This window comes from Chionomys nivalis, chromosome 2 (genome assembly GCF_950005125.1).
Source record: "Chionomys nivalis chromosome 2, mChiNiv1.1, whole genome shotgun sequence".
NCBI lineage: Eukaryota > Metazoa > Chordata > Mammalia > Rodentia > Cricetidae > Chionomys > Chionomys nivalis.
In genome coordinates this window covers 118,036,030-118,052,409 of record NC_080087.1, presented here as the reverse complement: position 1 = coordinate 118,052,409, position 16,380 = coordinate 118,036,030, and the positions used below count along the sequence as shown (strand labels likewise).

At 45.6% G+C, this 16,380-nt stretch overlaps 1 protein-coding gene across 1 annotated transcript in view; it reads left to right on the top strand.

Moving 5' to 3' along the window:
* Sgpp2 (sphingosine-1-phosphate phosphatase 2) overlaps positions 1–16,380 on the top strand; it is a 110,565-nt gene that overhangs the window by 74,240 nt on the left and 19,945 nt on the right. Inside the window, exons 3-4 of the mRNA XM_057763237.1 lie at positions 4,966–5,145; positions 9,372–9,461. Of these exons, the coding sequence (XP_057619220.1) occupies positions 4,966–5,145; positions 9,372–9,461 (270 nt within the window). The remainder of the gene's footprint in view (positions 1–4,965; positions 5,146–9,371; positions 9,462–16,380) is intronic.

Genomic DNA, 16,380 nt, shown 5'->3' with positions numbered 1-16,380 from the left:
CCAGTATAATGTCTTTTTCTTAGTAATCCACCAACTGCTTACTGAATAGAGTGGCTGAATAGGAGTCTCCAAAAACACATGTCCAAATCCTAGACCCAGAACATGTGAGTATTACCTTTTAGGGAAGGGGGTTCTGACGAACATAAGAAAGAGGAGGATCTTGGGGCGTTCATCTTAGATCCTCCAGTTGGGCCAGACCGACAGGTGTCTTCACCTGCAGAAGGGAAAGACAGAAGAGGAGGAAGTAATGAGACCCCGGATTCAGGGATTGTAATGAGCTGGCGGCTCATCGAGAAGTGCTCACAGCCACCAGAAACAGGAAGAGGCAAAGAAAGAACCCTGCCCAAGAGCCTCAGAGTGAGCATGGATCCGCTGACTTCTGATTTCAGACATCTAACCTCCATGTTCTAGGCGACCACTAACCCACTTTCTGTCTCTGCACTTATCTGTTCTGGACATTTGTATGAATAGAATCATACAGTATGTTTGTCTTTTGGGTCTAGCTGTCAAAACAGCGTAATAACACCTTTTAGATTCTAACTACAGGGTATAGAGCCAACTACACATGTGTTCTTTTAAGCTTAGTATGCCTTGAATCACATAAAATGCTGTCATTGCTTGGGCATGTCTACAAGAAAATACTTCATCGGGTATATGAGCCTCTGGGCCTGCTCTTCTGTTTAGGAGATCTGAAGTGTGCCAAGTGCCATTCCTGGGGCACAAAAGTGTCATGCAGAAGCCACAGATCCAACGAACAGCATTTGCCCCGAGTGAGAAACCTTGAGAAAGCTCAAATAAGCCAGGACCCATCCTTCCTTCAGTTCAGCCTTGGAAATACTGGTGCATGTTCGAACTGTGTTTTGGAATATATTTAGTATTCATTTGTCTGTCAGAGGCTTCAGACTACAGTGTTGCAATAGACTTTTTACCTGGTGGAAACTCAAGGGTCACCTAAAACCAGTGTTCACCAAGTGGTATAGTCCTGTTTATCAGAAAGCAGTTAGTCTCCACAGCTTTCTTCCCTCTCCATGCTAGTGGTACCTGTGGTCACAGCTAACCTGGAGAGCATCCACTGATGCTGAGAGCTAGCGGCTAATTCTTCTCATCCTGAAAAGTACTTCCACAATACGTGGTAGGGTCTGGGGTTCTATTCCTTCAGTTCCTTTCTTCTGTATTACTACCACGATTTCTCCCTCGTTGTCGTTCTCCTGACGGTTATAAGCCTACTCAGTAGTCTTACATTATGAAAAAGAAAATCAACACAAAATATTTTTCAAATCTCTTTTCACTGCTGGCCTGCATGGTACCGGATTCTGCAGTACTTTCCTAATTGTTCCTCCTCCCACCATTCCTGAGATTCCCCACCCTAGCTGTACCCTTGGTATCAAAGGGATGGACCTGTTAGGCATGGAGGTCTATTTTTAAGAATTTTATATAAATAGCATTTGGCTGTGCGACTGGCATTGTCTGGTGCTCTATTCTGCAGCATTGTTCTAAGCTTCGTCTCTATTGTAAATATCTGTCAACAGCACAGGTTTTTGCTCTTTCTTAGAAGCGTTCAGTCGCATGATGACACCACATTTTAGCCACTTCTGGCGGAAGCTGAGCCATTTCCAGCTTGGAACTACTATTTAGAAAAAATACCTGCAATGAACATGCATATGCAAACCCTCGTGTGACACATGGTCTCACTGGTCAGGAGTAAATGTCTAGCGTGCTGTGGCTGGATCACATGATCAAAGTACGCTTAACATCCTCGAAAACGGCCGGACTTTTCCAGAGTGGCTGTACTTTTGGATTTCCTCAGTGCATGGGCAGAGCTCCAGATTGTCTTAGGCCTGCCACTGCCTGGTGGGTTTGGTTCCTTTTGTCTTAGCCGGTCCAGCGGATGTAGGCTGATGCGCCTCATTGGTTCAGCTCAGTGGTTCCACCTCCTAGTAACTCCCGCCACTCTCCCACTGCCCCTTACCCAAGCCTTTGCTCACCCTGTCCTGCAACCTAGACACCTCTTTCCCTTCACTCCTCTGAATTAAGCTGTGCTTCATCCTCAGCCCTAGTGTCTCCGGACCCAAGCGCCTTTCTGCGCATACTGTTAGGGTTAGCTCTGTGCTGCTGTAACAAAAGACCCGAGAAAAGCAGCTTATGCAGAGGGAAGATTTATCCCGGCTCACAGTTTTGAAAGTTTGAAATCTATAAACCCTGTTGTTTAGGCCTTGGGATGGGTGAGGCAGTATATGTTGGTACAGGAATGTGCTCACCCACCTCGTGAGGGCCGGAAAGCAAAGAGAAAGAGAAAAGCACAACCAAATGACCCAACTTCTTCCCACTAGACCCCACAGCCAGTGGTTCCGTCAATTCTTGATAGGACACCCACTAGAGTGAACCCTCAGGAACTCTGTGGATAACTTTTTGTTAAGATTTCCGTTTGTTAGCCAGGTGGTGGTGGCGCACGCCTTTAATCCCAGCACTAGGGAGGCAGAGGCAGGCGGATCTCTGGGAGTTCGAGGCCAGCCTGGTCTACAAGAGCTAGTTCCGGGACAGGCACCAAAGCTACAGAGAAACCTTGTCTCGAAAAACCAAAACCAAAAAAAAAAAAAAAAAAAGATTTCCGTTTGTTCATTTGTTTTTTGTTTTGTTTTGTTTTCTTAAGTGTTTGATGAGACTGTGTGCAGTCTTTTTCTACTCAAGGGCACGCTGACTGCAGGTTGCTGTACGTAGCTGTTGCTGAGACTGAACTCTACTCTGTGAGTTAGCCCTTCATGTGTGTCTTGGAGATTGTAGGTCTGTTTCCTCTTGTTTAAAGAAAGCTGTTGCTGTAGCCATTTTTAATTGGATTTTTTCTTAAATTAGAAATAATGTGTAGGTGTGGCAATGTCATTTTTAAGTGAAGAACAATTGTCCTTCTAAGCCTCCTTTGAACACAGAACGGAAAATAGAAATGAAGTCAAAGGGACTTGGGAACTTCAAGAGAATTAAGTTTGGTTCAAGTGAGGGTTACCCAATCTCTCTTGAAGTTGTGATTTTAAGGCGTCCAGTCTGTGAGCGTTTCCAGTGTTTTAAGGGAGGTAGAATTTGTCATTTATGCCTGTGATATTTTGTTTACATTGGTGGTGAGGAAGGGGCAGAACTGGGGTGTATTCAAGAAGCTTCTGGGAAATTCTTGGTAGTGGTAGTGTTTGCCATCTCCCCAGATAAAAGCTGGATATAGTTTTACAGGTTCCCAGGAGGGAGGTGGGACCATGAAAAGAGGGGGTCTCCAGGAGGCAGTCTGGTAATAAGGAATAGTTAAGAGGCTGTGTTTCAAAGTCCATTGGAAATCACAGCGATGGAATTCAGAGTCATTGTCCCTGACGCTTTATAGCCTAAGGATTTGGCCTGCTACACACCAAGAACTCTACTGAGCTTTAACCCAGGCATTCCTGTGGAAATACAGCTCCAGATTAACCTCCCACTTGAAGTGTGGAAAGAAAGCACCAGAATGTAGAAATTCCTGGCAATCAGTTGGCTAATGCAAATAATTTTGAAATAGTCCTTCATAAGAGTATTGCCATAGTTACGATAAGAAGGTTCATGACTAAAGCCATTGACACACTGGCCTGTGTAGGAAAGTCTTATGCCAGAAGCAGGTCCTGAGCTCCTGCACTGACAAAGGCCAGAAGGGGAGGGATGGAGGGAGACAGGCAGAACACCTCAGGTAGGAGGAATGGAGAGGGGGATGGAAGAAAGACCGAAGAAATGAAGGGATAGAAAAAAGAAGAGAAAAAAGGAAAAGAGAGGAGAGGAGAGGAGAGGAGAGGAGAGGAGAGGAGAGGAGAGGAGAGGAGAGGAGAGGAGAGGAGAGGTGCAGAGACGGGCCCACTTCCAGTGGCACAGTCTCTACCAACCCTCAGACAATTGGTTGAATTGCAAAGACTGGGCTTGGGTAATCATGTTGCTCTTACCCCCTCTTTCATAGATCATGGAATAGCCATATAAAGCTCTTTGACAAAACAAATGAGCCTGTGGTTAACAGCCTCATTCATCTACTTTTAGAGATCATGAACAACAAACCCTGGTTTCTAGCTTCTGCTTAGAATTCAAAACAAAGGTTGTGTGCGGGCTGGTCCAGCAGTTAGTGCACTTGCTGCTCCTGCACTTCACAGCGCCCAGGGCAGCTCACAACCATCACTAACTCTACTTTCAGGGACTCTGATGCCCTTTTCTCAACTTTGTAATCATCAAGCACACAGTACAGACATATACATGCAAGCAAAACACTCACATACATAAAATGAATATATCCAATACAAAAACAATGTTTTAAAACAATGAGGGGAATTTCTTCATTCGATGGCCTCATGGAGGTAAAACAAAATCTTTGAACAAATTCTAGGTTGACTTGACATTGTTATCAGTTTCAACATACCACACTGTTTATTTTTTAGTTTTCTAAATGAAATTTAATTTAATCTGGCATCTTCCCTACATCTACCAGGAATGACAACAGCATTTGAAAAAAAAAATACTTAGCGAAATATTTTATAAGAACAGTTCCTTTTGTGGTTACATCTGAAAACCATCTGGTGGTTCAGAAGACGGTTGCAGTGAGAGCATTTAAAGGTTACACGGTTGTTGTCTGACTTAAGTACAAGGGTCACTCTGGTCCAGACCAATCCTTAAAACGTAGATTCTGAAGACTCACTGCTTGGCTGAGGTTAGCACCTGACCCACACACACGCTACTAACGTGTTCATTAGGTATAAACTTAAGAGGCTGCAGGGAGGACACCGTTGACCAAAGTGCTTGCTGTACGTGTGTGGAGACCCGAATCTGGATTACCAGTACCCTACAAAACATACCCAGTGAGTTTGGGGCAGAGAGAAGGTGACTCCAGGCAGCAGACTGGGAACTTCAGATAATAGATGTTTAGAGGTATAGTTATTATCCTTATTGGGTTATATTTATCTCAGACCTTTGGTTTTACAGTTGGTGATGTACATTGGCCAGGTGGCCAAGGACATCCTGAAGTGGCCCCGGCCGTCATCCCCACCTGTCGTGAAACTTGAAAAGAGAGTGGTTGCAGAATACGGGATGCCATCCACCCACGCCATGGCGGCCACTGCCATTTCCTTCACCCTCCTCATCTCTAGCATGGACAGGTACCAGGTAAGCTGGGGCCCCATTCATAGTCCCCCAACACTCACCTCTAATGGTAGAACGAGGAAGCCGAGCAGGGAGCAGTTCAGAATGTCTCAGATAGCTGCTTTGAGGGACAGTAAGATCTGAGTTCAATTCCCAGCAATCACATGGTGGCTCACAACCATCTGTAATGAGGTCTGGCGCCCTCTTCTGGCCTGCAGGCATATAAGCAGACAGAATATTGTATAATAAATAAATATTAAAAAAATATTTAGGAGGTAAAAATGAGGGAGTCTGGAACCTACAGGGACATTAATAATGTCTTCATAAAGGAACCATCTAATTTAGCGCCCAAATCAGATTATCTCTTTGAGTGAGGATGGGCCCCAGAATGGAGAGCAGGGTGAGGGCTGCCTGCCATCATCTCCCCATGAACTGTTTACCTCAGCTGTTGCTTAGACAGATTTGCAACAGACACAAAGGATTTATGATCCTCATAAATGATCCCCCAGGGCAAAGATGATCCCACCAAATCCCTCTGCCAGACTCTCCTGACCTGGGGCAGAAGAGAGTTGGTACCCCAAATTATCTCCCAAGGATGACTCTGCCCCTGGTTACGGACCAGTTATTAAAAATGATGACTTTTTTTCCCAGAACCGTATAAATGACAGGAGATTAATAAATGTTGAAAATAGAAGCATTCCATTTACTATCTGTTTAGATGATAATTATAGTAAGACCTTTTCAAAGTTACTTGATTGCTGCGAGGAAGGGTTTTTTTTTTTCTGTTATTGGAGACATGTCACTTTAACTTAGAGTTTAATTTCATAAATTATACTCACTAGCTGTTGGGAGTTTTAGATTTCATCGAATCTGGTGGTCTCATAGCTAAAGGGCTACAGTGGGCCACCCTGATCTTTACCCCAGATATGCCCAGCTGCTCCATATTCCAGGGTTCTTCATTTAGTCAGCATGGTTAGAAGAAGTCAGGACTGAATCGGGTCTCAGCTCTACCTCCAGTCTTCTTCCTGACCTAATGGACATAAATCCATTTCCTCAATGAGACAAGGATAGTCATAAGGAATGTATCCAGCTACTTGTTTAACACTGTGTTTTAACTTATTAAAATGCCACGCCAAGACCCACACATATCGGGCATCTCCAGAACTGTCTGAGTTCACGCTGACTTTTGAGCTGGGTTTCACACATACTCCACTGCCCAGCAGGACACAGCGGACCCAGGCCCAGCCCGGTGTGCAGAGTGTTCTCAGTGCACAAAGAGATCTGTTGTGAATGTGCTGTCGTTTAGGGCAGAGATCAGCACAGACCATCACAGTGGCAGGAGTGTATGGCAATGGAGGGTTTTCACATCCTGATGGACAGGAGGCATGGGGAAGACAGAGATTCTATCTTTAAAGGCATGCCTAAGTGACCTTCATCCATTGGGGCACTCCTTTCAAAGTTTACATCACTGAAATTTACATTAAATAGTGTCAGACTACAATGACCAAGCATTCACTTGGTGGAGTATTTTATATTGAAACCAAAGTACACGCTATTCGGTTTAATCTTAAGAAAAGCCATTCTACCGACACAAATAACTCCAATTAAACGAGATTAGACCAAATTAAAATGCCCATGTTTAATAAATGCAACACTCTAGGGTGGACCAAGACAGCATGGTGGGAAGAGGAGCCCACACAAACCCCAGCGACCACATGTTCCTTTTTTTTGGCACGAGCCTAAATATCCAGTGGAAGTGGTCCTGACCCTCCCCGGGGAAGAGGTCAGCACTTGGCAGGCTGGAAATTGGAGTCCAGACCAACGAGCTCCCAGGCCAGCAGCTGGGGTGACACTTCTAATCATTCATCCCAGACTCCTTGGATATAGGGGTGCTAGAGGGCTGGGGTCTCACTTTTAATCAAACACACTCCAGTTTTCCAAATTGAATGCCATTGTAATCTACTACAAGGAGAAGCTGACCCCAGGAAGAGAGCAATAACAATTTGAACACTCGCTTCAAAATATTCCCGTTCCCTTTGTTTTCATCGTGCAAACCTAAGGTCATCCTGACGTGGCCTCTAGGCCGCCATCTTGCCTAGAAGCCTGACAAACTATCCAGTTAAGGTGTTCCTTCTGGCTCATATGATTTTGTAGTCACCCTAAGGCCTGAGGTGTCATATCTTTCCTACCTAGCTTTTCATGATAAATACGCTCAGCTACTTGGCTCTATTTACTCCCAAATAACTTTAAATGTGGATTTACTTATTTATGTGTGCATTGACACTCATATCTGAATGCATAAACCTATTCACTTTAAATACTTTCTTATGCAAATCTGAAACTAAGTCAATGAAAAATCGTTAAAGAGAAACTGCCAGCTGGGGTCCATACACTTGTAACCCCAACACTGGGGAAACTGAGGCAGGAGGATCATGTTTAAGGCCAACCTGGGCTACCTGGTAAGATCTTGTCTCAAAAACATATTCATTGGAAAGAGAATGTTTTCAGTTAGTGTTGCTGGACTCAGTGTTACGTGGAAAAGAACAGAAGATCATGGCTCCTGGTTCTGGCTGAGCCACTGGCTGTACGACTTTGTGTACATCTCTCTGGCTTCTGTTATAAGACTCAGATGTCATGACTGACAGGAAAGTATCCTATATAAAAATCCAGTGTGGCCATGACTTACCATCATGGCCATCGACTTAGGCATCACCGTTATACAACAGGACTGATACGGAACCTACATCCTAAGGTCATGTGAAGACCTAGACTGGGCAGATCAGTGCGGTGTCTGCTGCAGATGCTGGTGTATCTGTTCCTACTGCTACAGAGCAGCCTATTAGGGGTCAAAGCAAGTATATTATGTGTCCATGTCCTGGTTCTAACTGTATCCATTCTTTATCTGGCTCAGGCTTAGCCAGACACCTGTAGCTCTTCTTCCTGCCCACTGAATTCAGCAGCTGCTGGACGGATGCTGTGAAGTCTGTGGGTCCCTTCTTCAGCCCATGATTTCTGGGGCTTCTCAAAAGGAGGAGTTTTTTGCTGGGTCCTCAGACTCTACAGTGCCGGCCATCTATCTTACTTCCTAGTCAAGTTGTTGATGTATCCGGTTCTGATTTAAAACATCCTGGTAGACTCTGTGATGTGCCAAATGTTCGGTGGCTATCCCCAGTTGATTGCGAGTTGTTTTGGTCCTGCCAGGATGTTTCCAAGACTTTCTGCGTCCCCAGAAAACCTCCCTCTATCCAGGCTTACCAGGATATTTGAACAGGAATGGGTTGGTGACCTTTATTGTTTATAAGATCAAGAGGGATGATAAACACAGTAAAACTGGGAAAGGTTCCAATCCTGCACTTGCCATGGCTGTCTCTAACCACTCCCTGAGTCCATTCACGATGACTCATCTCTCTGTTAAACCTGAGCAAGCTGGGTTGGATGGGAACATGGCACACCACTGTATACTTGGCTAAGTACCATTGACAACATAGTATCAGTAAATGTGTCTGAGGTGTATCACTCCCTGTGGGTCCTACTCTCTGTGTCCCTCGAGGAAGTCCTTTGTAGGCAGCAGGCTCCATCAGAACCTCACTGGGCTGCCCTCCTTAGGAAGCCTGAAGTATAAGGAGCACTCTGTGTGGCCATAGGGTTGGTCATCAGGATGTAGATGATAACTCAGATTCTGATAGTCAATATATTTGCTAAGTGGGAAAATAAATAGATAGTGAAAGAAAAATTTTCCATGAAAAGGGCCAGCCCCAGTTCTTCTGTGTATTATATACATGTTTGTATGTTGGAGAACTTGCCCCAGAACTGTATTTCTAGTCATTTTCTCCTTACCTGGCCCGATTTTAAAATGTGATGATTAGATTGCTGGTCTAGGGAAAACAAAATTCAGACTAGCAATTATGTACAATGAACCCTGTTCACCGCTGCGACATCAAATCAGTTCATTCTGGCAGAGTCTTGGCTACTCAGGAGCCATCACAATAGAAAATCACAGGTTCAAGCTGAACCACTAGTAACTACCTTTAGAGACTACCTTGTCCTGAAAAATCAAATAAACAAGGGTTAGTGGTAGAATGCCTACTTGGGTCTAAATTCAATCCATAGTAAAAAGACACACACAGAGATAGAGATAGATAGATAGATAGATAGATAGATAGATAGATAGATAGATAGATAGAGAGATAGTAGCATTCATCTGAACATGATTTAATCTTATTAATCTTATTTTCTCTTTTCCTCTGCAGTACCCTTTTGCTTTGGGCCTGACGATGGCTGTGGTGTTCTCAACGTTGGTTTGTCTCAGCAGACTCTACACCGGGATGCACACGGTCCTGGTAAGGCTGTGGTGACAGTCCTCATGACTGAACTGCATTTGGTCTGAGTGTCTGTGTGCTCTTAAGTGGCTTACTTAAGCTTAGCTCATGGGTGTATAGCTAGAATCCCAGCTACTCAGGAATCTGAGCCAGGAGGATCCCAAGGTCTACGGAACGGAGGAATGTTATCTCAGGGTGAAAAATAAAAAGGGGGCTGGAGCTTGCAGTGTCCTGCAGGCTTGTTAGATGGGGCAATGGGGGGATGAAGAAATGAAAGACTCTGAAATGACAGACAACCCTAGAGAAAGCTGGGATCAGGTGAGCTGTGCTCTCCCTGATGGAGGCCCCTACTGCACTCAGCACATTTATCCTGTGCCCACAAGGAGGAAGAATTAGTCTCAGTGGGAGGTCTCCGGAAGCGACCGGTTTCACTAGGTGGGGTTGGAGAGCTGTAGTTTCTTGTTTCTACACACTGTCAACATCACAGGAAGGCTTTGCAGTTTCCATGGGTCTAAGGCATTGGGGTCCCTGACTTGGCCATGCCAACAACACACATTCACCAGTTCCTAGGACTGCAAAACCAAAAATCAATCAACCATTATGGAAAGTCTCAGAAAGAGGGAAGGGGAGGAGAGGAAGGAAGGAAGGGAAAGCAGACTAGGAAAGGAAGTAGTAAGACAAAGCCAGACTTGGCAGAACACACCTACAATCTCAGCACTTGGGTGACAGACAGGAGCTTGAGATTAGTCCTAGATACATAGTGAGTTCCAGGCAGGCCTGGGGTTAAATGAAGTTCTGTTTGGAAACAAAACAAAACGAATTAAAATAATGCCACCTGGGTAAAATATATTAGTCACTGGAAGTTGTCACTTTCAGTAAGACAGACTACCTTACTGAAATAAATAAAGGAAGGAAGGATTTCTTTTGCCTCATGATTTGGAAGAGTGCATTCCACTGCAGCAGGGGAGACAGGGGATTCATGGAGGCAGAGGTGTGTGGATGGGACCCCTCCACTTCACTCCACCCCAGCATAGCAGGAGTCAGAGGGAGGCTGGGCAAGAAGCAGGTTCAGAAATCAACCCTTACGGCTCTCTCTTCAGCAACCCAGACCCCATCTTCTAAGAAGCTGCACAACTTTGGAAAATAGCGGCTCTAGCCAGAGACTAAGTATTTAAGCACATGAGCCGATGGCGGATGTTCCATATTCAAGCCATAGTGTGGCGCTAGATTCAGACATTGGAGACAGTCCATGGGCAGCCAGGACTTAGGCAGTTTCTTATCAGGTTGGTTTACCACAAACACAGCAACCAGGGCAGAGCAAGCACCCAAGCTCAAGGATACGAGAGAATTCTCATTGGTCTCACATAGTGCTCACCTAGTTGACAAGGGTCCCCCTTGTCCTCCACTAGTCAGAAGGGTTAAAGTCATGGCTTCCTTTCTTTTTATACGTGTCTAGGTTAGAGAGGGTGTTGGAATTAGAGAGTTTCCATGTTCCATGGGTAGAAGTCAACCCACCCTTCTACCATATTACAGATTCCCCCACTCCAGGGTTGACACAGTTAGTATGGTAACAGGTCTTCGGGTATTCAGGGCCCAATGCTCATCCAGCCAGAGGGTGGCAGAGCATCGAGCATAGCCTTGGTTTGCTACGGGGGCACCATTTCCCTTTCCACTCTTTATAAAAAAGACGCCTTTAAAAAGAAATGAGCCTTTGATTGCTGTATTCATCTCCACTGTGAAACTGCAAGATGACATTAGCCAAAGGTCTGGTCAAGGAAAGCCATCTTCCCAGACCTTATTGAATTTCTCCCTGGTGACAGGAGTGAGTTATCCTGTCACAGTGGAAGGATGGATCATCGTGGGAGAATATAGAGCAGGGGACACATGAGAGCAACTGGAAGCATCAGGGGAGGCAGGGAAGGCATAAAATTAAATGCCTAGGAGGCTGGGATGAGGCGCAAACAGTGAAATGCTTGCCTGGCATGCGCTAAGCCCTTCTTTCCATCATCAGTACTGAATAAACGTGGGCATGGCGGTACACAACTGCCGTCCCAGCGCGTGGAAGGTAGAGGCAGAAGGGTCAGGAGTTCAGGGTCGTCTTCAGTTCCATAGCAAGTCTGAGGCCATCCTGGGCCACAGGAGATGGTGTTAATGCAGTACTTTAAAATTATAATCAAGACAGCAGTTTCCTCAGTAAACAAGGTAAGGTATAAATGAAGGCATCTGCCCCCGCTAATCTGGCCCCCAAGCAGTTTACGGTTTGAGTGAAAGGGAGCCCAGATGTGAGAAATACCAAAGAAGCAGTTAAGAGTCAGTGTTCTTCCACCTACCAAGACCCCATTCCTGCTCCTCTGTCCCAGCACACGCTGCATCTGCTGGCTTCTGCAATGGAGGGGAGGGGAGCCGAGCATTCTCAATTCGCCACACCGCTTCTCCACATGACAAAGACGTTCTCTGCAAATCCCTGCCTAGACCTCAGTGTGGTACCACACAGGCCTCTCCTGGGTGTTTTGGCATTTCTTTTATCTGGTGCTACTTTTTTAATTTCCATAGGTTTCCATTTTGAAGAAAAAAAAATTGATCTCAGGTTAAAATTAAAACCAAAGAAAACACAGGAATGCGGCACTCCAGACACACAGAGAGAAAACACGCAAATCCACTTTAGTGAAGCACAGTTACTTTTCTCCCCCCTCTTTTCTTTTTAAGTGGCTTTTGGAGACGGAGAAGCAGATATTTGCGGGAAGATTGATTGGGCCACTCATTTAGATGCAAGGAATGGGTTGCAGCCATTCTTTGGAAAGGAGCTCTCCAAAAGAGAATGGAGTGAGGGACCAACGCAACTCCTGTTCTTCCCTGGTCTTCTCCCACTGTTGGGGTCCACTGGCTTTCTTCTGCCTCACGAAGACCTTCACTCAGGCCCAGAGTGCATCAGGCTGCAGCATTAGAGCTGAGCTCAGGGCGCTGTGAGTCATGATACCCTGGCAGCAAGGGGAAGAGTTTGCAGAGTGGGATGGTGGGAAATTATAGGTTACTCTAGTTCTTTCTTCAGCAGTTCTGATGGGCGTCAGGCTGGGAACAAGAACTGGGGATTAGGGATATTGAGGGGAGCAAACCCACCCACTCTCCTGGGTCTCTGAGTCTACTGAAGGGGGCAGATATGCACACTGGTGATAACTTGGCACAGATGCTATAATTAGCATGGCACAGCTGGACAGAGTCAACTAAGATAATATGGTCTCTTTCCAGGACCCCTCGAAACAATCTATAGGAAGCAACACTGACAGTACCCCCACTCTTGCTGCCTCTTTCAACCCCATAGGAACCCTTCCCCTTTTTATTCGCTGACAGGTTCACACACTTGGATGACACATTTTACTTGTTTTCACCTCTGTCCCCCCTTTCACTCCCCCCAATTGAAACCCTGCTTGTCCCCAAGAGGTCCCCCACTTATTTTCATGTATTCTTTATGTGTTTCACTCTGGATCTAATTAGAGCTCCTTGCCCAGGGCAGAAGGTTATCTCCTGGAGCACCGGACAACTTACCAGTGGCTACACCACTGAAGAAACTGACTTCTGCTCCATTTACAGCCAATAATCCCTCCAGAGACGTGCCGTTTCCTGGGTCCCTCCATAAGCCCATGGAAATCTTAAAAATACCTCTGGACCTACGCCCACAGTCATAGCAGCATTTGTCACAATAGAAAAAGAAAAAGGGAGAATGTGCAAGCAGCCTGTGTCTACGGGTGAATGAATGGATAAACAAAATGTAGTCTATACCTACAGTGGAATATTGTTCAGCTTTACATAAGCAGGGAGCTATGATTTGTGCTGCATCCTAAGTTTCAGAGGCATCGCGTTAAGTGAAAGAAGCGAGTAACAGAAGGGCGAATATCGTACGATTCCTCTTACCTGGAGAACTCCGAGTAGCCATTTTAAGAGACACAAAAGTCCACGATAGTTGTTAACTGGAACTGGGTAGGGGGGGCATAGAATTTGTTTCCTGAGCATAGAAGATCAATTTTCGTCTAAGAAAAGTTCTGTAGATGCATGCTAAGCAAGGTTGCACAACAGTGTTAGACTTGATCCCACTTTAAATTGGTGAAGATAGTGACATTTATATGATGCGTGCCTATGGTAAAATTAAATTAAAAGTTTTTCTTGGGAGCTGGGAAGATGGGTTGGTGGGTAAAAATGCGTGCCACATAAGAATGATGACCTGGGAAACCCTTGAACCCAGAACTCATGAAAAACCTGATATAGCAATCCCAGAATTCCTATGGGGAGATAGGAGAGAGATGGAGAATCCCTGGAAACCCACAGACTAGATACCCTGGTGTAGGTAGCAAAAAAAAAAAAAAAAAAAAAAAAAAAAAAAAAAAAAAAAAAAAACCCAAGTCTCTGTCTCAAACAAGATGGAAAGCAAGGACTAATACCCAGCTTGTCCTGTAACCTTAATATGTGTACCATGGTATTCGTAGGTGAACCCTCATTCACACACATGAATACAGACACACATGCACACGCATGCGTGCATCTTGCTGAGGGCATGGGTCCTGAGCTGTACAAGCAGCTCCCTGGTTTATTTTAATTCAAAGTTGAGAGGCACTGAATGGATCAAGGATGATCATACCTGGTGTGGGGTGGACACGTACCTAAACAGGATCAGCTGTAAGATGAAGAGAAGGTGGAGACAGCCGCAATGCTCAGGGCATATGAATGTGTCATTGAGGTGGCTACTGATTTATATTAATGGTCATTGGCACAGAAAAGGGAAGAGTGACTTCCCAGGCAGAACCTCTTTCTTGTCAGTTTTGAACACCTTTGTCCAGGGCAAGGTTTTCTTGGCAAGCCCCAGTTAGACTCCTAGACCCACATAAAACACAGAGAACGGTAAACCTGCTTAGCTACGGCACCATCCTTGCCAAACCAGCTCTGGCCTTGTCTCAGGAAAGGACCTCCCTATTACCAATAAACCCACGCCTCTGCCATCCAAGTAGTCACCATGACGAGTCACGTGGGACTCCTCAATGTGTCCTCACGCCAGCTTCGGGATATTATTCATGTTACCTGTTCTGTGCACAGAGAAATTGCTCTCCACTGCTGGGTGTGCACAGTGACACAACTCTATCTAGGTCGGGCAGCTAGATGATGCCTTCAGGGGCCTTTGGAGATGTCAGCGCAGTCAGCCCAAACATGGACATAAAACTCAAGGCCACCACCAACATCCACAGGGGCCTTTGGAGATGTCAGCACTGTCAGCCCAAACATGGACACAAGACTCAGGGCCACCACCGACATCCACAGGGGCCTTTGGAGATGTCAGCACTGTCAGCCCAAACATGGACACAAGACTCAGGGCCACCCCTGGCCTCCTTGACTGGTTGATGGTGCCATATCCAGAGCCATCCTACCTCTAGGTTCACCATTCGAGAGAAAACAACAAGTCGGAGTCCCTTCTTGCTTAAGGCGGTTTGTAGAGTTCTTCATTTCCCATTTGCTGCAGTGAAAGGTGTTTGAAATGATGCTTTGACTTGCAGAATCTCTGTTTTTTCTTGGCGTTTAACTTCGTGTTTGACGAATAAACCAGTTCTAGCCAATTTGAGGCAAGGGAGGAAGGAAGGGAAAGAAGAAGAGAGAAGAGGAGGGGAGAGGAAATAGCTTGAAGCAACTGGACTAGTTTATAGACAGCTAGTTCACACAGATGAACATCAAGGACCGGAAGCAGGTGGTAGTGAGGAAGCTGGCTGCCTTTACCATGTCACCGTTGGTGTATCCTACCTCCCACCAGCTCTCAAATCAAAACCTGGGCGTATGTATATGAGACTTTGTTTGGACCTGATATTTGGCTTTGGGATGGGGTAAAACGCAAGGATGCAATCTTGGGAGTCGGGGTGCCCTGAGAACAGAGACTGGAGTGTACCCAGTGAGGTCAAACATCCACTGGTCACCATCGGCCTGGTCAGGAATGTAAATAGCAGATACCAGTTCAACCCAGGTTAAGCCTAAAGGAAAATGCATTGGTTTTTGTAACCGTGGTAAAAGGAGGCACTAGTGGTGATTGGAAGGGAAAGGCCTGATGTCTGGACCTTCCTTCCCAAAGCTCTTTTTCCTTTCAGCTCATCTCTGCACAGAGAATTCACCCTCTCTGGCTGGTCAGCTCTTGCCCTCTGGCTGTTCTTTAACCTGAAGCCAGAGCCTGAGAACTCTGGGCTTAGACTGCCTCACTTCCTCTCGGGAAAGGAAGCCTATGATGAGAGTTTCGAGAAACATCATATTGGACGGTGACTCCCTCTGCTGCATCAGCAGGCCAGGGGCTGTCTGGGATGATGCCATCCGGCTCAGGAGCCAGCCTGTTTAGTCAGAACCAGAACTGGGAGGGTCAGGGTGAGAGCCGTCACGCCTAAGCAGGAGAATTCTCCCGAGTAAAGCGCTCTCAGTTACAGGGAGACAATGACAAAGTCCAGGGGGGCATTTTTCCTGCTCTGTCAAAGACTCAACAAATAGAGCCAGCACCGTGTCTGTACTTGTGCAGAAGGCTGGCCACACTGTATTATTTGTGATGTCCCGAATGATGCAACTGCAAAGAACCAGTTTTAAATCTACTGAGTGATGAAGCAACATCCCAATGTATTAACTGTAAAATTAGCCTGACGTGTTTGTTGCTAGGTCAGCGGACATGAGAACTGTGAACAAATGGCAGACGGTCCCTTATTTTGTCTTCAAATAGTCGAAATGCTTCGTTTTTTTATTGTCTCCAAATTGTTTGATCTGTGGGTAATTATTTAGAGATTTGGTTTAATTTTCTTACTTCTCTCCACCCACTCCCCAAGTGATGTTTTAGTTTTGGTTGGCGTTTGGAGGATGTTGAAAAGGATTGTCAAATATTAAATTATCTGCAGACCATAGGAGCTGTGTTCTGGCTCTGGTGGACAGTATTCCG